General features: G+C 59.0%; 8 protein-coding genes across 8 annotated transcripts; 6 read left to right on the top strand and 2 right to left on the bottom strand.

The window, feature by feature from the left end:
• Positions 1–816: 816 nt before the first annotated feature.
• BXZ73DRAFT_75755 (uncharacterized protein) lies at positions 817–4,220 on the top strand (the record flags this gene model as incomplete). Its single annotated transcript, XM_048022264.1, has 11 exons — positions 817–903; positions 1,039–1,205; positions 1,258–1,995; positions 2,058–2,201; positions 2,258–2,533; positions 2,582–2,749; positions 2,799–2,901; positions 2,966–2,989; positions 3,475–3,578; positions 3,611–3,747; positions 3,808–4,220. 11 exons carry the CDS (start codon positions 817–819, stop codon positions 4,218–4,220), a joined length of 2,361 nt encoding a protein of 786 aa, XP_047880280.1.
• Positions 4,221–4,803: 583 nt separating this feature from the next.
• BXZ73DRAFT_43262 (nuclear pore protein 84/107) lies at positions 4,804–7,862 on the top strand (the record flags this gene model as incomplete). Its single annotated transcript, XM_048019108.1, has 13 exons — positions 4,804–4,934; positions 4,987–5,091; positions 5,155–5,485; positions 5,574–5,721; positions 5,780–5,902; positions 5,959–6,271; positions 6,324–6,443; positions 6,494–6,611; positions 6,663–6,872; positions 6,951–7,116; positions 7,170–7,384; positions 7,435–7,622; positions 7,682–7,862. 13 exons carry the CDS (start codon positions 4,804–4,806, stop codon positions 7,860–7,862), a joined length of 2,349 nt encoding a protein of 782 aa, XP_047880281.1.
• Positions 7,863–9,237: 1,375 nt separating this feature from the next.
• Positions 9,238–11,023, bottom strand: BXZ73DRAFT_43014 (pectin lyase fold/virulence factor; the record flags this gene model as incomplete). Its single annotated transcript, XM_048019066.1, has 10 exons — positions 9,238–9,419; positions 9,471–9,635; positions 9,700–9,811; positions 9,873–9,911; positions 9,963–10,049; positions 10,099–10,134; positions 10,187–10,253; positions 10,306–10,667; positions 10,728–10,856; positions 10,916–11,023. The coding sequence occupies 10 exons, from the start codon at positions 11,021–11,023 to the stop codon at positions 9,238–9,240; spliced, it is 1,287 nt and encodes a 428-aa protein (XP_047880282.1).
• A 1,422-nt stretch (positions 11,024–12,445) lies between these two features.
• Positions 12,446–13,429, top strand: BXZ73DRAFT_99155 (RmlC-like cupin domain-containing protein; the record flags this gene model as incomplete). Its single annotated transcript, XM_048027913.1, has 5 exons — positions 12,446–12,580; positions 12,635–12,731; positions 12,786–13,019; positions 13,077–13,204; positions 13,259–13,429. 5 exons carry the CDS (start codon positions 12,446–12,448, stop codon positions 13,427–13,429), a joined length of 765 nt encoding a protein of 254 aa, XP_047880283.1.
• Positions 13,430–14,994: 1,565 nt separating this feature from the next.
• On the bottom strand, positions 14,995–16,424 carry BXZ73DRAFT_99157 (uncharacterized protein; the record flags this gene model as incomplete). Its single annotated transcript, XM_048027914.1, has 2 exons — positions 14,995–15,551; positions 15,608–16,424. The coding sequence occupies 2 exons, from the start codon at positions 16,422–16,424 to the stop codon at positions 14,995–14,997; spliced, it is 1,374 nt and encodes a 457-aa protein (XP_047880284.1).
• An 819-nt stretch (positions 16,425–17,243) lies between these two features.
• On the top strand, positions 17,244–18,575 carry BXZ73DRAFT_99158 (uncharacterized protein; the record flags this gene model as incomplete). Its single annotated transcript, XM_048027915.1, has 1 exon — positions 17,244–18,575. The coding sequence occupies one exon, from the start codon at positions 17,244–17,246 to the stop codon at positions 18,573–18,575; it is 1,332 nt and encodes a 443-aa protein (XP_047880285.1).
• A 456-nt stretch (positions 18,576–19,031) lies between these two features.
• Positions 19,032–20,452, top strand: BXZ73DRAFT_99159 (uncharacterized protein; the record flags this gene model as incomplete). Its single annotated transcript, XM_048027916.1, has 2 exons — positions 19,032–19,920; positions 19,971–20,452. 2 exons carry the CDS (start codon positions 19,032–19,034, stop codon positions 20,450–20,452), a joined length of 1,371 nt encoding a protein of 456 aa, XP_047880286.1.
• Positions 20,453–20,807: 355 nt separating this feature from the next.
• On the top strand, positions 20,808–22,133 carry BXZ73DRAFT_99160 (uncharacterized protein; the record flags this gene model as incomplete). The annotated part of the gene is made up of 3 exons (XM_048027917.1): positions 20,808–21,618; positions 21,682–21,695; positions 21,753–22,133. 3 exons carry the CDS (start codon positions 20,808–20,810, stop codon positions 22,131–22,133), a joined length of 1,206 nt encoding a protein of 401 aa, XP_047880287.1.
• Between the last annotated feature and the right edge of the window lie 171 nt (positions 22,134–22,304).

Raw genomic sequence — 22,304 nt, forward strand, 5'->3', positions numbered from 1 at the left:
TACCCCTCCCAGCCCTCGCTCCCTCTCCACTGAGTCCACTCGCCCCCGGAACCGGAGGAAACGCACCGCGTCGCGAGGACGCACTCGGTCTCGGTCCATCTTCCCCTCCCCCACCGACGACAGCGCCGACCACTTGGTCTTTCCTGATGCCGCAGTCTTTCTTGATGCCACGAGCAGCAAATTGTCAAATCAGGCCGGTCCACGGTGACGATCACCATGGGACCGCCTCACTTTGCCTGCGTGAGTCCCTATGCACCTTTCCCTGTCCCCTTCCCTCGACCCGCATGTCCTACTCATTGCGTAGCTCACCTTCGTCAATGTGGCCAACGAGGAGGCCTTCCACCTCCTCTGCGTGACGGACGACATCGGGAACTGGCCCTGATGGGCGCGCAAGTTCATGGATGACCCTGAGCGCACGCGCAGACCTCCGCCCCGCCTCAACCTAGGACGCGTCACAACAACGACACGCATAGCATCCGCAGTCATCGCGGAGCACCCTTGCCTTAGGATCCAGCCTCTGTAAGCTGCTGCCAAGTTCTCTCTTCGCCGATGCTGACCAGCGCGTTATCATAGCCATTGGCGACAGAGCTTGTTTGAAGCTTGACACACTAAACCTGGGACGGATCGGCGATTAATTGATTGCAGCAGGTTAAAAGGGCGACTTGAGCGGCGTACAACGGTACGTTCCACATCCAACCTCGCACACCTACCCCCCACTTCCACCACCTCTCTCCGCTCGCCTCCCGTTACCCAACCCCACTTTCGCCCGCTCTAGATTACCCCCGCAGACTAGTCTCTCTGCTCCCTCCTTCAACAATGGATCCGAACCTCCCTTTCACCCCCATTAATCACCACCCTACCGACATTTTCGATGAGGGCAACAGCACTACTACTAGCGCATTGGTTCAACCGCTTCCACCCCCAATGAGGACCATGGGCCGTTCGCACCGTGGATATTACGTAGATGATCTTGATCGTCGTCTTGAACAGGTTTCTCACTTTTCTTACCATTATCTGTCTAAGCTAACTCGTGTGCAGGACTTCTCGTCCTCCCCCTTCAGCTCTAGCCCGGGCTTCTCCCGGTACGGCTCTCAATTTGGCCCGCACTATCGCGCCTCTCAAGAAACGCATGACGATCTGCGCAGCGCGCACTCTGACCTGCAGAACAACTTTGCTCGGGTACAAGCGGAGCTGGAGGCTGAACGGTGAGTACTCGTTTTCCCAACTGAATGAATTGTCCTGATTTCCTCGCTATAGAGCCATTCGTTCCGCGCTTGCACAAGCGTTGGCCAACAGCGCGGGCAACACAACCGGGCCGCCCGGAGGCAACGTCGCCCGATCGCGCCCAAAGAAAACTGACTACCCCAACATCCGCTACTGGTTCCATCACGAGTATCTTGCGCAGGAGAGGGCCAAGCGTCAAGCCAGGACCATCACCGATCCTGCTCAAGATCTCACCGAAGACATCAACGACGGCACCCCGAAACCCGGAAAGCGAGGTCCTACTCGTGCAGCACATGGCTACAACGACACCTTCCAGTGGCTTGAAGACGAAACTGGAAAGCCTGTGAGTGGAGCCTACTGCACACTTATTCGAGCCCGTTCTCGCGCGATTTGGGAGCGTCTGCTCGAGGACAACCGTGCGCCTGCGAAGTGGGGTCGCGCTCCAACGGACGTCCGCACGGAGTACATTGAGGAGATGGAGGGGGCGTTTCCAGAGCTGGGATACTGCGAGGCTCACTATAAAGCCATCCTTGTCGCGACGATGGGGTATCCCGCGTTCATCAGGGGACGCAAGGCGGCCCTTGCCAACGGCAGCAATGGCAGCGGCGGTGGCGACAATGACGGTGATCATCCCGGCTCGTGCGCTGGTGTGAAGAGGTGTTCTCCTGCAGGCCTTTCGACAACCTCGCACAAGAAGGTCCGGAACTCTCCTCCATCGCCGTCGCCTCCTTCTACGCCCACCTCATTGTCGCTCATGTTACCGGATGAAGTGTGAGTGTTGTCAAACTGCAAGATGTACGATTTTCGCCTAAGCTAATTGTACATCTGACTAGTTCCGATCTCATGGAGAACGGCTATACACTCAGTACCCCGCCATCGCCTGTGATCGGTAATGAAGATGGTTCCCCGCCCACGACGACGCTCCCTGCCCACGCCAACCCAACTGACCGCCCGCGAGTCCAAATTCGGAATGTGTTGTAGGTTTATCTCCTCCCCTCTGTGCTCGTAACCTGACCTCACTCCCCATTGCTAGTACCAACTATCTAGAACAGCAGGCTCTTGCTGCCGCATTGCAGAAGTCCGCGCTCCCGGAATCCCAAGTACCCACTGTTTCCCATTCTGATGCTGTCGGGAGCACGGAGCCAGCCTCTGCCTCCACGACATCCACTCCTTCCTCACCGGTTCAGAGCTCCGGGTCCACGGATATGGATGTCACGATTGCGCCCGCGCAAGATGGCCAAGCCCCCCTCCATCTTCTCACTGCTGCTGCCGGTGTCGCATCTGGTCACCCCGCAACTCCTCCCCCTCTGTGCGTAGTTTATCCTTTGCATGTTCGCCGTTACTCAACATACCCCAGTGAGAGTTCCCCCACTGTGCCGGTGCTTGTCATGTCGACAGCGCCAGTGCAAGGACCCGAATTGCCTGCGGACATGGCGGATGCTAACTCCACGATACTTCTCGGCCAGAAGAAGCCGAAGCCACAGCCGAAACGCTTCACCGTCAAAGACGGTTGTATGACTGTGCGGTACGTGCTCTCGCTTTTCCTACCTGTTATCCACTCATTTGTGAATCAGGAGCATCTGCGGCAGGCACTGGCTGAAGGACCATCCCGACGGCAGTGTCCCGGAATTCAACAAACACTGGAAGGTGGTCAAGACGACGCCAAACCTCGTCAAGGTTTGTGTTCAGCCTTTTGTTGTACGACTGCATTGCACTAATGTGATCCTCCGGAATACGGCAGTATGAGGAAGAGCGGCAAGCCTACGTATGTATTCACTATACTCTCATATACACTTCTGACGACCTTGATTAGCTCAACACGAAGGCAAAGTGACTACACCATGCCCCTCTGGTAACATTCACACTTGTCGTCTTGCGCGCACGCCATGCTGACCATTATCCTTTCGCAGCTTCCCACAAGCGCGCTGCATCGGGCGACCGTAGAATTAGATTACATTCGTTTTTAATCCGTTTGGAATAGATGTGCATCTGTTTTTTATCCGTTCGGAATAGATCTGTGTTCGTTGTTCATTCGATTGGAACAGACTGGCATTAGATCGCGTTCGACAGGGATTTGATGGCAATTAGATTTGATTCGCCCGAGATCAGAAAGCATCCGCCCAGGATACGGGATCATTCGATTGTATCCGACAGTATTCGACCCGCGATCTAATGGATATCTAATGATATTCTCCTCACCGAATGAAATCTAATGGTCAGATTTCATTCGCTCCGATTCGTTTTCATTAGACGGTTTTCCGGCTGGGCTTGAAGGGCCGTTTGGCGCTCTTTCATCTACTTCTCGAGGACAGCAAGGCCGGATTAGAGGAGGGCGAGAGGGATTATATACACAGGTAGACTCAATCGCATCGCTCAAGTTGCTCAGTGGGGCAACAGTGACGCAGACGTGGCTCCCAGCTGTCCGCGCGCTCGGACCCGCACTCAAGCACCTCGCGATCAACATCAACGATATCACGACGGACATTGGCCACTGGTACGGAAGTCGCACTGAGGAGGCGCTGCGTACGTTTTTCTTTGGTGCGAGTAGCATGTGTCAGTGACTGAGGCCACTTATCTCTTCAGGGGGAAGCATCACGGGGTTCTACGACGTGCTCACGCCGTGCAGCGAGCTCCGCTCGCTGTGTGTCCAGTACGAAGGCATGCCGAGCTTGGGCAAGTTCGTCCCGGATTCGTACCGCAATAGGATGCCGTTTGTGATTAGGCCGTTCTTCGTCGACGCACTCACCGTGAAGCTCTGTGGCGACCGGCCCCTGTTTCCCCATCTCAATACGCTCGAGTACCGCCTCGTAGGATGCACCTCGGAGTGCTTGAGGGAAGGAGGCTTCGAGGTAGCTTTCGAGAAACAAGCGTCGACGTTGGTCAGGGGAGGCAGTTGTCCGCTCCTGCGAAGGCTAGTGGTCGGGTTCGAAGAGCAGTTGGAGGAAGATCCCAACCGGGCAGTTGTGGTAGATATTGATCAGCGCACGATCCTGTGAGAGAGTTGTAGCTCTAAGTTAGTCCTCCGTCTACTACACTGTTTGTATGCAAACATGGAAAGAGTCGGTCTATTCGAGTTGCGCCGCCGCCGCTCCCTCGCGGGACCTCAGTCAGAACGCGGCGTCGGTGCGCGCCTCGACGGCGGGGACACGGACGAGGCGCGGCGCCCCTGAAGACGGGAAACGCGACGCGACATTCCTGGCCCAAGGCCGAGCTCAAGCCAGCGGAGGCGAACGCAGCTATTAAGTATAGGAGACGAAGCAGTCGTAGAATGAAAGACAGCCTGATAGCGGAAGGGTAGGGCGAAATTGGAGAGGAAGAGGAGGAGGAGAAGGAGGAGTAGAAGTGGCGGCGGCGGCGGCGGCCGAATTGAACCCCATAGACCTACTTACCGTAAGTAAACGTCGTAAGACCCTGGTCAATAACTTGACTACAACATTTATAACGCGTTTGAGACCGGTTACTATTTGTGGTTTGAGCGCCCAGACGCGTCCGCGTAAAGTTGGAACGCGCTCTTGGTGCTCTTCTCTTGCTCCCTCTATCTTCTCCCCCCACTGCCAAACCTGTAGGAGAACTAGGGCTATGTCGGAGGCTCTTTACGCCTCCTGTGCGGAGGTTCTCTCCGTCTGCCAGGCCAACAAGGACGACCTCGAAGCCTTGCTTCATCCCGAGTATGGCTTCGCCCCCCGGCTAAGGCACATATGCGACCAACAGTGCGTGCGCTCCTCGTTCTTCACCGTGGTTTGCTCACCCTGCGACCTCTAGACTGGCTGACATGCACGATGCGTCGATGGAAAGCGTGTCCACCCAGGAGTTCGAGGCCCTGAAAATGGAGAGCGACACCTGGGCCCTCCTCCAAGCCCTCATGTCGTACGTCCCCTTCCTCCTCTCCCCCTCCCCCATGCCCCCATGCAGACTATATTCCCCCGAAAGCCTCCGCAAGACCACCCCGCCCGAGTACCCGCACCCGCGCGACCTGCTCGCCGAAAATCCGTACACGCCACCCGCGACCCTCGCACAGTCGATCATGCACGCCTCCCCCCTCCTCTCCGCCCTCGTCGTCGTCCGCGAGTGGCTCCACGACTCCGCTCCGATGCCCGCGACCCCGGGCGTGACGAACGGCTACTGGCGTTTCACCCGCAACGCCGTCCTCCAAGGCAAACGCACCGGCCGGCAGGGCGCGGGCGTGGTGGAGGAGCTTGACCCAGACGCGCCGAACCGCGCGGCGGGGGAGGAGGGGAAGGGGCTCGCGCCTGATGACGCGGTGAGTGTTTTGTGCGTTTTTGGACGCGTGTTGGAGGTGTTGGCGGAGTGTGGCAATTGGGTCTGACTATGGTCCATGCTCGATGCAGACGTACGAAAAGCTGGTCATACAGGCTCTGTATGCACATGTACGCGCCGGTCAGCTCGAAGAGGCGGTCGATCTGTGTCGAAAAGCGAACCAGCCGTGGCGGGCGGCGAGTATACGTGGTGCGCTGTTGTTCCAGTGGCGGGCAATAGGTACGTATTCCTTATCCTCGCGCGGCTCCAGAATGTTTCTGACGACTTTCACGTGTAGCAAATGAGCCAAGAGACGAAGACGCGATGGATGACGAGGACGTGGAGGGATCCCAGCAATGGTCAGGGAATGTCAGGCGGAAGATGTGGAAAACGGTCTGCCAGAGTGCAGCGCTGAACGTACGTTCCTCTTTTCCCAACATCTACGCGTCCCCTCAGCCTCCTCTTCCATCCAGCCAGCGCTACCACCAGCAGAACGTGCTCTCTATGCCTCTCTTGCCCCGACTACGTCGACGTCCGTAGCACTCAAGTCCGTATGTCGAACATGGGAAGACCATTTGTGGGCCCTCGTTAGCATGGCTTGTGAAGAGCGGCTTAGTCGCGGTCTCGCGGACATCGAACGTGAATGCTTTTGGGAAGGCGGGCTGGGAGCTCTTGAGAGCAGCGCGGTTAGCGGCGAGCAGGCCCCGACACACGATCTGGACGAAGATACGTGGGAGCACGAGGTAGTGCAGACGTTGCAGGAGCTATCGAACATCCCCGTCATCGATGGGTGAGTTCTTTTCCTCGCTCTTCTCCCACAATGCTGCCATTCTGGACGACAGTGCCCCTGCCGACCACCCATATCATGTCTCACAACTGCACATCATCCTCGACCAGACGGATTCGCTGCTTGAGTCGTTCGCGAGTGGGCTGCAGGAAGGCCTCTACGTCTCTGCACCTGAGTGAGTTGTTTTGTGAACCTATCAACGCGTATTCTGAGATAGATGGGAAGGTACTCCGCCATGACACGCTTTTTCGCCCACGTCTGCCTGTTCTTTCAGATGATTGACGTTCCCGTCTCCCCTTTCGCCACCCAAACCATCCTCGAAGCTTACCTCCAAGTCCTCGAGGTGCGTACTACATCCTATCTGTTGGTGCATATTTTAATGACTTACCACTAGAACGCCGGCCAACGCGAGCTAATCGCCATGTACGCTGGAGCTCTCGGCGACAACGCCGTCGAGCGTTATGCCATGTTCCTCACCTCCCTTGAACTCTCCGGAGATGCGGAAGAGCGTCGTCTTGCCCTCAACCGCGCCCGTGATCACGGTCTTGACGTCGAGCGCGTCGCCGTGGTCACCGCAGAGCGTACGATCGAGAAGACGTTCACGGTGCGCTTGTATCTCCTCCGCAGTTATCTCCGGATGTGTATCAGATGTGTATACTAACTATATTCGCCTTCACTACAGATCCTACCGCCAACGAAGGGCCCCCTCCCCGGCATCCAGGCGGTCGAACCACCGCCGACGGACGCAGAGTGGCTACTCGTGCGCTCGATCGAGTGGACCACATTCTTCGAGACCACGTACGACACCGCGCTCGAGCAAGCTAACGTCATCCTTCGCTACTTCCTCGGTCGGTCTTTTCTCCTCCCTTACTCCCTCGTGCCAACGCCGACCCCCATACAGGTCGTGGTCGGGTGCAGGTCGCGAAGAACCTGCTCGACATGCTCCCGCCCGAGCTCGGGACCCTGCCCGAGCCCGAGGACGAAGCGACGGAGTTCATGCACTACCGCCAGTTCTTCGCCGTCTGGGACTCGCTCGCCCGCGTCGGGGAGTGCGCTGCGCTTGAGCAGCCGCAGATGAACAAAGAAAGCCGTGCGTCGTGGCTTGGCGACTATCGAGTGCGTCCCTTCCCCCCTCTACTTCTGCTTTACTGACGTGGCCGACACAGACGTTGATTGACCAAACCCGCGATCTGGTGCTCAAGCTCCTCACCAACGATTGGCTCGTTTTCGACACTCCAGGAAGCACCGTCGACCGCCGCCGGAAAGACCTCGCTCGGATCCGGCAGATATACGTCCCGGAGCTCATCCTCCGCCTCCACGCCGCTCTCGTCCGCTCGCGCGCGCGCCTCCCGGAGTACGTGCCCTCCCCTGTTCCTTCCCGACGATTGGCTGTGACGCTAACACGACGCACAGGAACGTGAAACACGCGCTCGCGCTCGTGAACGTCGTCGCGGACTCGCGCTACCGGCTCTACGACGCCTTCTCGCCGCAGGAGGGCCGCCGACTGGGCGACTACCTCGCCGCCGTGCGCGGTGCCGTCCTCGCCGGGCTCGAGGGCGGCGGGTCGGACCCGTTCCGGATACTCTCTGTGTAACGCTCGTGTTCGCTGTATGCTCTCGTATGTTTTTGGGTACGGTCCAGAATGCATGCTTTGTGTCGCATCTTCGCGTGCTGGAATCGGGAGGCTGACTACATCAGCACCGCGCAAGGACGGCGGTACGCCCGAGGCTCAAGGCACTAGACGGGATACCCCACGACGTTCCACCGCGACCTGCACATCGACCTGGACGCCCACGCGCCCCCGAGCTCCTTGAAGCCCACCGCAGCTCACCACACCTTGTCCTCGTCCTCCGCGTCCTTTCCTCCGTACGGCACGATCCCGAAACCGAGAGGCAGGTGCGACGCCTACCGCTGCGCGCGCGCGCGCGCGAGACACCAGAGGCAGTGTGCCCTTCCTGCTCGACTCAACGACATAAAGCGTGATGCGCTCGAGTGCCGGCTGAGCGCTGAGGCGCCGCCGCCGCCACGGACGTGGGCAGGCGCGCGCGCGCTCGTGTGCAGGCAGTGCCAGAGGAGGAGGTTGGTGACTTTAGCTCCTCCAGCAGTGCCTCAATACCGCTGGGGTGCGCGAGGAGAGCGGAGAGCGGCCCGTGGCTCGAGTCTCGCCGGCGGCGGACGAGACGTGAAGGAGATACAAGCGTACCGTGTGTACAGCTCCTCGTGCGCGGCGCTCTGCACGCTGCGGGGGCGACGGGCGGCGAGTCGTCCGTCGTTATGTCGAGGACCCCGACGAGCGCGTACCGCTCCGGCGCTGTACGCACTCGAGCACTTCGAGAGGGAGCGTGCGTCCCGCGCCGGTTTCGCGCGGGAGGAGCACGTCCAGGAAAAGGTGCGGGGACTCGACCCAGCAGCGAAGGACGACCTCGCGCAACGCCGGCCCATCCTCACGGCATACGCCCTCGGCCCCAAGGCGGCTGAGGCGCTGGAAGCTGGCGAGCATCTTGGCGAGCCCCGGCGCGCACACTGCATGCACAGGTCGACGCTCATGGGCGCGAGAGCGCGTCCCTCACCCAGCGGCTTGCGAGCGCACATCCGCGGAGAACCTCAGAGTCTCAGTGGAGGTGATCGACGATGTCGTAGAGACGCTCCGGAGGTAGCATGCTCGCTTGGGGCGTTGGGTATTCGGTGGAGAGGGTGATCATCGTTCGTTGTGCGGGGAGACACGGGGAGGTGAGGTCCTACTTGGAGGCGAAATAGTCATCTCAAACTTGGGCAGCGGGATCATCTAAAGTCGGCGCTCCGAATGTGCATGTCCCAGCCGATCGTCCGGCGGTATTTGAGAAACAAGCTCGAACGGGAGGGAGGAAATAGCTCCGGTTGGCTCAAGGAAGTGAAATTGGAGATCTGCTATGGCAATGACATGTTCGACGGCTACGCTACACTAGATCGTTTCACAACCTGAGCAGGAGCTAGTCAGGGGCCCGTTCGGCGAAGAAGAGTACAACAAAGCAGAACGCACTAGGAAGTCCCGTCACGCTGACCACATTCTCGCACTCGGCGGTCGGGGTGGCCCCCGAGAGCACCTGGATATCAAAGTCCTCGAACAGCATGTTCGGGCATGGCGCGGCGGAGCTGCAATCGAGCTCGACGTCTGCGCAGGCATCAGCGGCGATTTTGATCTAAAACGAACCCCTAAACATACACGTGCTCCGCTGGCTGGTCCCGGTCCAGTTAACAAAAGACAATTTGCTGAACTGCAGCGTTGATGGAAGGTCTTTCGAGTGTCCCCCGTTGGTCTGGTACACGTGCACAGGCAAAGTGACGTTGTTGAGCGAGAAGTTCTTGCATAGCACGTTCGACACGTGGCCTGTCGCGTGTATGGAAGACCAGAGGATGAGATGGGCTTTCGACGTAACAAAGGAAAGTCTCACCTGAGCCGCCTCCGCCCCCGGTCGGAGGCGAGCCGTTGACGGTACCAGTCCAGCTCTTGAAGTAAACCCCGCTGACCATATTCGGTTGTACTTTTGGATCGAGCCGAATCATCTAAATAGACGTTTCCAGTATTCAGAATGGAAACAGGTGAGTTGAGCGCAAGTGCACGCACCTCGATATCCTCAAGAACGACATTTTCGACGATATCCGGCTACAAGACAAGTGTCAGCGCGGGCGCAAACTCAAGGATACGTACACATACCAAACCAACGTATTGCCCCAACGAACCGAACGCAATGCCGTTTCCACCCCGGCATTTTACGCCCTTGGCGTGGATGTTGGTAGAGTTCTACGGAACCGTGAGTACCACAATCCTAGTAGATGAGTTCTAAACGTACTCCTTTGATGGCCAGACAGTCGTCGCCGCAAGTAATCTTTGAAAAATGGTCAGCCAACATGTATGCAGATGCTCATATATGCACTCACATCCCAGTTGCGAAGGGTGATACGGTCAGACCGATACGTGTTGATACCGTCTGTGTTCGGCACGACGCTGACAGGCATCGTCTGCACTATGCACTAACGAAGAAAGCGCATATACTCACTTTTTCCCCGCATACAACGGGTCCTGGTTCGTCGCGTTGCACATCATCCCATCGTACACCACGTTCCTCGAGTCTGCGACGGCGTTGCACCAGAACGGCTGCGCTTCGATCCGGAAGTTCTTGACGAGGCCGTTCGTGACGTTCTTGAGCGTGAAGGCCACCGGACGTCCGTCGCCGTCCTCGCGGGTGCGGGTTGCGTAGTAGGACCACCAGGTCTGGCCGTTCCCGTTGATGCCGCCGGCATTGTGGGCGTCGATGACGAAGTCGTGGCCGGTGATCACGAACCAGGAGGCCTGGTCTTGGATGAAGATGACGCGGTAGGTGTTGGACGCGTCCAGCCAGTACTCGACGTCGGGGACGAACTGGTAGCGTGCAGAAGGGGGTTTGCATTCGAAGCGGTAGTCGGAAAGGGCAGAACTCACACTCAGGTAGCCGTGCATGTCCACACGGGAGTCAACGAGGTTCCAAGTCATCTTCCGCGTAATGTTGTACTGCCCCGGCCCAAACGTCGTCGTGCCAAAGTGCCCGCACGCGGCGATAGCAGCCTCAACCTGCGTGCTGCACGTCAGAGGACGCATATCCGCGGTATTCGAAGAAACTCCGAGCTCACCTGGTCCGTGTCGTCAAAGCCATCTCCAAGGGGCGCGAGCGAGCATGTTTTTGCAACGGCGTAGCCCGCGAGAAGAGCGACGGCTGCAAGACTGCTGGGTAGTCTCATGCTGGGGCTGGGGGCGCTCTTCGTCTACGAGGGGCTCGAGAATGACCCGCTTCTTATGAGACGGGGGGATGTCACGAGATGATGCACGGGCCGATGGGAGGAACCATAGGACATAGGCGGAGGTCGGCTGGGGGAGAGAACTGTCCAGTGACCCCACGCGTGGCCATGGCATTGAATGTCACCAGACGGAATTGGAGGAGCGGAGAGAGACAGGTACGCGGAGGGTCATGGCGGGAGAGGCAGAGCAGTGAGGACCTTGCGCGCCAGGACGGAGCGTTGGGGACCGTCCGGGCCGGGACGCGTCTTGCGAGGCCACAATTTCTTCGTAAGTATGTCATTGAATGAGAGGCCACAATTATCGGCACGGGCAAGCTTTTCCCTCATTGCCCCTGCAGGGAACATGCTCTTTCAGTATACTAACATTTCAATGGCATTTTCCCCGGGCGACATTTCACCCCTTTCTTACCACATGCGGTAGAGAGCATGCCTGTTTCCCTCATAGGGCGATTGTTTAAATATTTGTCTGCCTTTCTCAAAGGAAGCATTTTCCGGCCATGTCCCCCGCGGGGGCAACAGAGGGGAAAGCATGCCCGTGCCGATATATAATATGAGAAATGCGTGCGGCATGCTCGTGATAGTATATATTTCCCACGAATATCCCGCCCAATGTCCCGTGCATTTCCCGCGCCATTATTCTTGCCTATGCCCGAGGTGCAGTGATCACCTCGAGTACCCCACCTTCTAACCTCGAGGATATGTTCTCCAATGCACAGCCCATACAAGCTCGACCTTTCGCAACTCAACTCTGGGACCACGTGTTACGACTAGTGACGTCTTCCCCATCCTGCGGACTCAGCGGACTCTTCGCGTACGTGAGCGACGTTGCGATCCTTCCGACCGCACGGGACGACACCCTGGGCGGGGATCCCCGACCGCCTGGGTGTTCCCCTTCCGCACTGCATGCGCCACAAAGACGGAATTTGGACGATGGATCTTCACGGCGTCCGCGCCTGTTCGACGCCCTCCTTTTCGACGATCACAGCCTCCGGACTCGTCGGCGGCACACCTGCGCCCGAACCCAGTGCGTCCCCCGTCTTGCGCGGGGGTTCGGGGAACTCGCGTTTCGGCGCGTCCGTTTTGGTTCATTCTTGGGCTCTTGTCGCGCGTTGGTGTGCCCCAGGCGCAGCGCCGGCCTCGGCTATACACTGGGACGGGGCCGCCATTGGACGCCTCTGCGCGCTGGCTTTTGCACGAGGCACTCCGTGGACGACAGGTCCCCCAGGAATATCACATACCCAGCCCCGATCTCAGGTAGTATAAAGGCCACGCCAGCTGGAACGGTATCTTCAGCAACCTGCTCTTCCTGTCTTCTCTTCTCTTCTACCCTCTTCTCTTTTAATCTCCACACTCCGCAGCCACGCCATGTTCTCTTTGAAGCTCCTTGTGTCCCTCGCGGTCGCCGCCGGCGCCCTCGCCGCTCCCGCGGACCAGATTGCGTCCCTCAAGAGCGCGCCTACGCAGAACGACCGCATCAAGATCTTGGACAAAGACTCGGACGTGAGTAATCAAAGAAGTCTTTTGCTTACGCTGTATCACTGAGGGAAACTCTAGTTCGTCTTCAACTTCTTCAACACGACACCGGCTAAATCTGCGGGTGGTACCGCCCTCAACGCAAACGTCGCCAACTTCCCCGCGCTTGTCGGCAACGGTAAGGGATTGTGCACCCGTGCAGTGCGCTTCGCAAAAGCTAACGACCGCTCAGGCCTGGCCATGACCCTCGGATTCCTCGAGCCGTGCGGCATGAACACGCCGCACACGCACCCCCGCGCCACGGAGATGCTCTACGTCGTCAACGGCACGCTCACCACCGGCATGATCGCGGAGAACGGCGCGCGCTTCGTCTTCAACAAGATCAATACCGGCAGCGCGCAGGTATTCCTCCAGGGCTCGATCCACTACCAGCAGAACGAGCTTTGCGACCCGGTCATGTTCGTCGGTGAGTTTCACGACTTCCCTCCGCCCCTGGTGGTATGTACTGAACGATCGGCTGCAGCGGCCCTCAACAACGAGGACCCTGGTGTCGAGTCCATCGCGCAGCGCTACTTCGGTCTCCCTCCGGACGTCGTCGCCGCTTCTCTTGGCGACCTCGGCGTCGAGAATGTCGTGTGGATCGAGAGCCAGGTAAGCCTTCTTGCCCCTGTCATCTTCGAGTCTGCTTCTGAACCTGTCGCATAGATCCCAGACAACTTCGCGCTCGGCCGCCAGGAGTGCCTTGACCGGTGCGGGATCAAGCGCAAGGGCCAGACCTCGAACCAGCGTCAGCCCCGTGTGTCCGGCAACGCCCTCCCCGACCACATGGCGTCCATGACGTCGACCTGGCAGGCGAGCACGACCAAGGCGTACTAGTCTACTGCCGCTGCCGCGTCCTCGTCCTCGACCGCACCACACGTAAGCGCGAGTGACCCGGTGCTGCGTTTACCCTCGAGATGACCGGCCATTAGGGCGTGCCCACCGAGGACGATTGCTGATGGAGTATCACTTACTATAATCTTCTTTAACGTTTTCCCATCGGACATCACAAACGGACTTCATCTGCTGTGGCCTACTTTCACTCGGACTTTCATTCTGCTGTAGCAGCCAAGTTTGTTACGAAATCACAACGACAATCTGACAAGGGTTCTGAGAACTCGTTCGGTGTGCATGGCCTTTGACTCCGGCAAGTACCTCGACGCGTGGTCGGGCCCGAAATGACGTCACGCGTCGCGACAGTGGGCGCCTCGCCGCAGCTACGCGGCGGGCACGCGGCGCAACGAGCTCGCTCGTGTCTCTTTCTCCTCCCCCATGATGACACGTAGCTCGTCCTCGACCCCTCCGTCCATGGTCGCCTCCTCGTCTCGCCTCAGACCCCCCCGGAAGGACACCCGCTTCCTCACGTCGCCCAGCCCTCAATGCCAGCCACTCGCCGCCTCGCCGGAGGACATCCAGTCGGGCCGTGACGTGCTGTGCGCGCACCTCACCCTCAAAGCGCGCTCGACGACGGACTGGAAGGAGCGGCGGAAGGCGAAGGAGCAGATCCGGCTCCTCCAGGTCCACCCGGAGCACCGCCGCGAGCGGATCCGCGACCTGCAGGAGGCGATGGACCGCGAGCGCCACGAGGTACGTCGCCGCGCCCCCTTCGCACGCGCTCGTATACACGTACGGTAACGGTGACCGCAGACGACGGCCAGGCTCAACGGGGTCACCTCGCAGCAAGACGCGCTCGAGGAGGCCCAGGAGATCTGCCGGGGGTACAGCGAGGCGGTCGCGCTCCTCATGGCGCGCTATCGCGCGGGCCAGGGGATCCCCGGGCTGCCGCGAGAGTCCCTCCCGCCGCTCCCGCCGCCGCCTGCGCGCGAAGAGGCGCTCGCGTCGGGGATGGTCTGCGAGGGGACGCGCGGATTGATCATCGACTGCTTGGCGGTGATGGCCATGAACGAGGTCATGGTGCGGATCGCTCTGCAGTTGTAATCTGCGTTTGTCCGCCTCCTTACGACCCGCACGACATGTCTATGAAACTTATGTTTACGCATACATTGATGCGAACGAATATCTTGACGTTTACCTCGACCTCGTCGCCTGCGCGCGCAGCGAAGATCTCGTTAACGAAAAGTACCGACAGCTGGTCCTCGGTCGCTGCTCGAAGATGGCAGTAGGGACGCTCGTATTGAGAGGGAGTCGAGCCCCCGTCGACTTCATCCAAGCTGACCGCGCGTGCCCGAGCCCACAGCCTACGGCCCCACGTTCTTCTCGCTCAGTTGACGCAGGGCATCGTTAAGCTCCCGAACATACACTCCACGCCTTGTACCCGGCACAAGCTGATCAATCCAACTGGTAGTAGAAACGGCCGATGTAGCTCTACAGGTGTGATGATGAGCACGACGAAAGACCGTTGGACGACAAAAGCTTTACGCACCCTTCCACACTCCACTATATCAGTCCGAGTCCGAGTCCGAGTCCGACGGCTCAAGCACATCCTCCGGATCGTAATGGAGGTGCTCGCCTGCACGCACCGCGTAGTACGGATCCGTGTGCATGACCTCCATCTCGACCTCCAGCTCCACACCCTGCGCCTCAAACGCCGCGAACACGCGCTTGCAGTTCTCGCACACGGTGTCTTCGTCCGGGGGCTCCTCTCGGGCGTAGGGGTCCTCCGTGACGGCCTTGGTGACGGAGACGCGCCGGAAGACCGGGTACCGTGCGCGGTCGCACAGGACGCGCGCGAGCTCCGGGATCGCGGGCGTCCACACGCGCTCGACGTCCTTGATCCAGTAGGTGATCGTGAACTTGAGCTCCTCGAGGCCGGGGTGGGGGACGGGCGTTTGGGAGAAGTGGTCGACGAGGATGCGGATGAGCGCGTCGGAGAGGTACTTGTGGCGCAAGAGGTGGCGGTCGTCGTTGGTACGGAACTCGGGCTCGCCGTAGGTGATGTGGAGGACGCGGAGGCGGGAGCACGAGGCGAGGGCGTCCATGAGCTCGCGCGTGCGTATGTCTGTGGTGTCGATCAAGTTAGCGGGTGGTGCGGAGAGATGGATCGGAATGACGCACGAGTCCCGTCGTCATAGTCCGGGTCGTCGTCTTGCGAGTGGCAGAGCATGACCCCAAACGTCTCGAGGTTCGCGAAGTTGAGGGAGTCGTCGGGGAGTGTTCGATCCCATGGTTCGGAGATGTCCCAGTAGTGGGGCAGATCCAGGGTGAGCAGAGTTGGACGGGAGATGAGGCCGCAATGAACGAGTGCGTCAAGGAGGATACCGATATCTGGGCGAATGACACCTGGGTTGCCACGATTGTAAGCAAGGAAGTCGTAAAAGGCGGTGAGATGGCGGATAGTTGGGCTGGTCCGCTTCCTCTTGATCCCGGACAGCTTCCTGACAGAGTTAGCGGGGATATCCACACCACCGAGGGTGAGGTGCTCGAGAGTGGAGGGGGCGTGGAGAAGAGCTGAAACGAGCTGCTTGAGAGGGAGGTGCGACATGTTTCCGTCGGGTGAAAGGAAGTAAATTTCCCGAAGTTTTGGGAATTGGGAAGGCCAGTCCTGGAGGTCTTCCTTCTTCCATACCGCATCGTTGTTGGAGAAAACGATATGGTTGAGTTTGAGGGACGTGACGCGAGAAGCCAAATCCGGTCGCGCGGAGAGCACCTCCCGTAGGTTGTCGGCAGGCTTTGTTTTCCGTTTGCCGGGTCCAAGGACATCGCCAATAAGGAGGTCGATGGTTGAGAAGAGATGGAATTGCGCCCTGTCCCGCCATTGGCGACAGACTAGGGCACACGCCTTGAGGGTTTTTGAAGTATTATAGACTGTCGAAGCAGTGTGGACTTCATCGACAACAAAGTCGCAAATTTCAGGAGGTAAGGTACGTTCCATGAGGTGCTTCGTGGGCCTGCGACGTGTCGAAATTGCGGACGTGGAAGCAATGCGGAAGTCGTGAAACCGGCTGCGTCGGCGTGTCACCGCGCGCCTTACAAACGCCTATGTCACCTAGTCACGTCAGTCACCTATTACTTAGTGAGAGTGTCCCCGTCGCGTGACACCGTGTCACGGGGACACGTTGCAGCCTGCAGCTCGCTGTCGACGTCGACGTCGACCACCACGATCCGTCCTTCATCCTCTACGTACAGTGACGTAGTGCCCGACTCCCACATTATTCCACATGCACCATCGGCTTCATCATAGAAGGCATCCATCACTCCGGTCGCCAAACGAGTTGGCACTCGTCGCAGAACACACAAAAAGTTGGAATCTCGTCTCTTTATCAAAGCAGGAATGGCAGTAGACAGAAACGGTGTAATTGGAATTATCAGTATGACGAGCTCGTCGTCGTTCCACGCTCTCACGCTAATCATTGCACTACTAGTACATCTTCACCCATTGCCCATGTGATGGAATTCTATTCGTCCTTCAACGGTCTGCGCTGACCAACGGTGTTCATGAGCAATGGTCGAAACCTGAAGGACAATGAACTCGCCGTCCGTCTCCGCAGCGGTTCGCTGTACCCGAACAATGGTCGCTGTAAGTACATGCAAACGGGCCGCCCATCGCTAATGCCACCTGTGGTCAACCACACCAGGTTAATCTTTCGTACCGGTGTGGCATTGTCCCCCTTTTTCATTTATAGTGGCGCCTCTAGACATTTAAAACGCGGTCCTCGCTCAACCGTTCTTTGATTCTTCCCTCTCTTCAACCATGTCGTACGAACGCCCATTTTCCTCCAATCTCGGCCGTGCCGCCACTCCAGCACCCTCCTCTAGACGTGTCAGCCGCTCCTCCACACCTGCGAAGAGGATATCGAGCTCAGACCTCTTCACCTATGCCGACGCACTCGCATCTCAGCCGGAGGTCACATTCACCTCTGAACAAGCGTTCTCGATCCTGCGCGAGCTCTGGGTAAACGGCTCGCTCGACAGCATCCCTACTGTTGAAGGCAGCTCCTCGGGAACCCTCGACAGTCTTCTGCCTCCGCCTGCCTGGGCAGCCGCGAACTTCCCGGACACTCCCAAGGTCGCGTTCTACATGTGGCATGGTGTCTTCCCAGAGACGAACGGAACTCTTGCCTCGGGGCAGAAATCGTACCTCAGTTTCGTCCAGCTCGAGCGCCGCTACCTCAACGGCGACGGCTCGTGGCTCCCTGCTTCGGAGGCCTCCATGCTCGGGTGGCTCGCCGAACTCGGTTTCCACGGACTGACGATGAAGACCATCAAGGGATACATCCTCGACCTGTATGACGTCCACGCTGCGCGCGGTCTCCCCTTCCCCTCATGCACCTCCCCGTCCGCGCGCCAGCTCATACGTGGGATGAAGGTCTGCCACGCCCGCAGCGCGCGCCCCAACACCATCCGCCCCAAGCACCCCATCACGCTCACCACCCTCCAGCGGATCTGCACTCGCGCTCGCGCGCGCCCCGACTCGCTCCACAGCACCGTGACCACGGCCGCCGCCACGCTCGGCTTCGCTGCGTTCCTCCGCCTGAGCGAGCTCGCCGTGCCCGACGGCACGGCCTTCGACCCCGCGCGGCACCTCACGCGCGGCGCCGTCGCCTTCCTCCCCTCCCGCGCGGACCCGACGCACGTGGCGCTCACCATCCCCGCGTCGCTGGACGACCCGTTCCGCCAAGAGGAGCCGACGCGCGTGCTCGTCGCGGCCGCGCCCGGGCACCCGACGTGCCCCGTCGCGGCGCTGCGCCGTCTGTTCAAGCTGACGCCGACTCAGCTCGACGGGCCGCTGTTTCCCGGGCGCGAGATCGGGACGGCGCTGTCCCGCTCGGAGCTGACCGCGGCGCTCGCGCAGGGGCTGGACGCGGAGGAGAACGTGCGGGCGTGGGGGAGCGAGGGGAGCCTGCGCAAGGGGGCGAGGTTGCAGGCGATGGACGCGGAGTGGTCCGCGCGGGAGGTGGTGGCGCTGCAGTGGCGCGGGGAGGACTTGCGGATGTTGTATGAGCAGGCGGGGGAGGAGCGTGCGCTGGAGATGTCTGCGGCGCTGCACGTCGCGGGGCGCGAGGGGCGCGATAGTGGTAATTGAGTGGTTTGCTCGGTTACCTTTGTATGAGTAGTTTGGTGTGTATGCAGAGCGATGTCAGAATTCAACTTTTCCCCTCAGAACGGTGCGAAGAGAAATTAAAGTGGCGAAGTTTGAGGCCTTGAGGAGTTGAGCCGGTCTTCGATTCCTTCCTTTCTCCGTCATTATTCATTATTCCATGGTAATATCGCATAGTCCAGAAAAACGAGCGCGTCGTGTCGAATGAGTTTGAGCGAGCGCAAGCTTAAGTTGAGCAGTGCCCGCATCAGTCGCTGGGTCACAGTCACGAGCGTAACGGCATGTGCCCAACGCGCTGACGCGGCTCGCGCTTGGACCTGAACCAAACGCAGGTCGCGTGTACGCTCGCCACTTCCGCCTCATCTACCAGCATTCTGTGTGTACAGATTTCTACAGTTGTCATAGCCAACTCATCCGTACCATAGACTACGCTGTCCCCGCATGACTGAAAACGCCTCATCCACAAAGGAGTCAAAACAAAATGGCTCAGCTCTGCCAATTGAAATCATCCTCAAGATCGTCGACTATCACCGCGATCATCGCTACAACCACACGCTGTACTCATGCGCTCTTGTCTGTCGCGCGCTCTCCCATCTCGTGCGCACCATCGTCTACAATCGGGTCTCCATCGACTGTGCAAATTCGACGCGGAACGCTCGACTCAAGAACATTCTTCTAGGCGACTCCAGATTGGGATCAACAGTACAACAACTCACACTCGGATCGCTATCTGCCCCTCAGCGCAAGCTCGACGTCAACAAGCTTGCGGAAGATCTCCCCCTGGATCAGTTCATCGCGTTGCGGCTGCTTGAGATCACTTCCGTGTCCATCCCAAGCATCCACAGCGCTCTTGATCTACTTGCTCACTTTCCATCATGCGAGACGCTCAAGCTCTCGTTCGTCGACTTCGACGAGGAAAAGGCAACAGTGGTCGATCGAGTCACGGAAAAGAACGATCCTTCCTCCTCAATGGTCTCAGAAACGGCCTCAGAAGCGGTGTCCCCGCCACCCCCTCCTTCACCTCCTGCCTCGCTCCTTTTATCTACTTCCGATCACCTTCCCTTCTCGCCCTTCTCCACCATGTCGGTCCTGAACGTCTGGTCTGTCACTGTGAACCCGGACATCTTTACGCACCATCTAGAGCATCGCGCCGGAGACGCCGGCCTCCATTTCCGCACGCTCATGCTGGACAACCTGCTATACGTAGGCCCGACGCGCTATCTCGAGTGGACTCGGCTCCTGAGAGCCACAAGTACCACCCTCCGCAGTGTGGAGGTTAGCATATGGGACGGACCCGTTCCCGACACTCTTCCGCGAGCGACAGAATTCGGTGAGCACCCCCCTAGTTGATCTGCTCAGAGAAGCTCACGTCGTACACAGAGTCAGCCCTCGAGTACGAGCTCGACGCGCTCTCCGGCTGCATTGCTCTCCGCTATCTCACGTTCCGCTACCGCCATGTCAACTCCAGTTCCGGGCCCGGGTGGTGGATTCAGGTTTTAGCCTCCGAGACGCAAACGCCCCGCAACAAGGACTTTGCTACGCTCCTCACCGCGCTCTGCGTCTACTTCGAGGGCGGACACCACCCCGAGCTCGAGCGGTTGAGCCTCAGCCTACTCGAACACGATGCCGAACCGCAGACCGTACCGGGCCCGCTTCGTACTCGGTTCGCGGACGCGCTCACACTGCGTGGCACGCGGCTCAAGAAGCTGACAGTAATGGTGCCCAAGGTTCTCCCGCGGGACGCGACGCCGGCGGTGTCACCCGTGGAGATGCTGCCTGCGCGGGAGAACACGCAGACGGCGTGGATGGGCGTTTTTGATGCGTTGTCAGAGCGGGGCGTCGAGGTGGCAGTGATCAACTAAGTACTCCATCATCCCGGTTTGCTCGTGTGACAACTAAACTTACGACTTGTTGCCACGGTTCGCCTATGGTGTCTTTGTAGGTTGATAGGTTTGTGGATTGGGATCACGACAGACACCTCCACCGAGGAGTCGTCTTCAGACGAGAAAGCATTTGGAGGACTACGAGGAAGGCGAGTGAAGATCGTGGTTGTAATCCTAGTGAATTTGTTCCCGAGCCTGGATGAAGAAATTAGCCTCGCACGCGCAGTCGATACTTCGCGTTCACACATGCTAGTCACACCAGTGTTACCCGACAGCGCCGCGTCACGAGCGTTTCCTCTGTTGCCACGTCCTTTGAACTTTCTCGCGAACGGCCATGTCGCTGTCAGCGCCAGCGCCAGCTCCCAGTGCGAATCTCCTCATCTTTCCTCTCGACATACTCTATGACATCCTCGAATTCCTGGAGGCCGATTTCGCGACCTTGTTTCAATGTACCCTCACGTCAGCCACCATTGCCGCCATCTCGCGCAAGATTCTCTTCCGGAACGTCGTTCTCGGCGACGGGACAACTGCCCTATTCATGCGTTCACTCCACTCTAATCCCTCGTTGTCTCTTCTCGTCAAGACCATCACACTCTCCGATACTTCGTTGCACAATCCTATGCACCCACTCACACGCTCCCGCGCTTGTCTATCGTTTGAACTGTTCGTCAACCTCACGACGCTCACCTTGGCCAACCTCTCTTTTCGGGGCGTAAACGACATCATAACCATCCTCGCCCTCATCCCCTCGCTGCAGAACTTACGCGTCATCGACTGCTTTCAATCGCACGCCCCTTTTATCCGCGGGCAATGGAGACTCGGTCTCGTCTCCCCGTCGGTCAGCTTGCCGCAGAGCCAGGTTGAGGTCGCCCGACCCGTCTCCCTCCCGAGGCTCAGGTCACTCATCATCAACGGTCGATGCTTCCTCGATCATCAGCGCCTCGCTCAGGTGGTATCAGCGGGCTTCGATCCTGAGGTCCTCCGGCACCTCGAAATCATTTGCGAAGGGACCGCCGTGGCCCCGTACTGGTGGATGCCGGTCCTCCGCGCTTCCAGAGGGTCCCTTCGAACGTTGCTGTTGCGGTTGGACGACCAGGAGGTCCCCCCTCCGGCCTTGATCATGGCCTCGTCAGTCTCCCTATATGGTAAGTATGTCCTTGTGTCACGCTCTGTGCCTCGTGATCATTGACGAGTAGCTGACCTTGCAGATGGACCTTTACCAGTAATTTTCGACGCCATGGCGGGGTGTTATGTCCTTACCTCTCTCTCCATCGTCTAGGAGTACAAAGGAGCAGCGGGGAACGGCGCCTTCTATGACGCGCTGTGCGCCTCTCTCGAACGGACGCCCTCTCCGCTTCCGGCACTCCAGCACCTCCGACTGCATCTCACGGACCGTATCAGCGCAGGAACCAGGGACGAGCAAGGCAGCCACGATGCGTTTGCGACACGCCTCACCTCCGCCCTGCTCTATCGCAAGGCCGAGCGATATCCATCGTTTACTCGCCTTGCTTTGTTCCTCACAGCGCCGAAAAGCAGAGGTTCTGAGCGGGGAGAGAAGGATGCGTTCGCCGTGGTGCAGCGGTGGTACTCGCGCTTGTCCCGCTTCAAGCAGACAGCGTCCGGGGTGACGGTGGAAGTTAGGTTCAAGAATCCGCACTAGTTGTTGTGTTATATAGTGACGTCATCGCCATTATTGCACGCGAGGCCTGCCCTTAATACTGTTCACTTGCTGCACAACGCGATAGCACCAGTGTGCTTGGCAAACCTCTCTTCCCGCTCGAACGCCGTGGTGAAGCCGTTCACCTGGCCGTGCTCGTCGTCTTACACGTTC

Source organism: Epithele typhae (genome assembly GCF_022376455.1).
Source record: "Epithele typhae strain CBS 203.58 chromosome Unknown BXZ73scaffold_10, whole genome shotgun sequence".
In the NCBI taxonomy this organism is placed as follows: Eukaryota; Fungi; Basidiomycota; class Agaricomycetes; order Polyporales; family Epitheliaceae; genus Epithele; species Epithele typhae.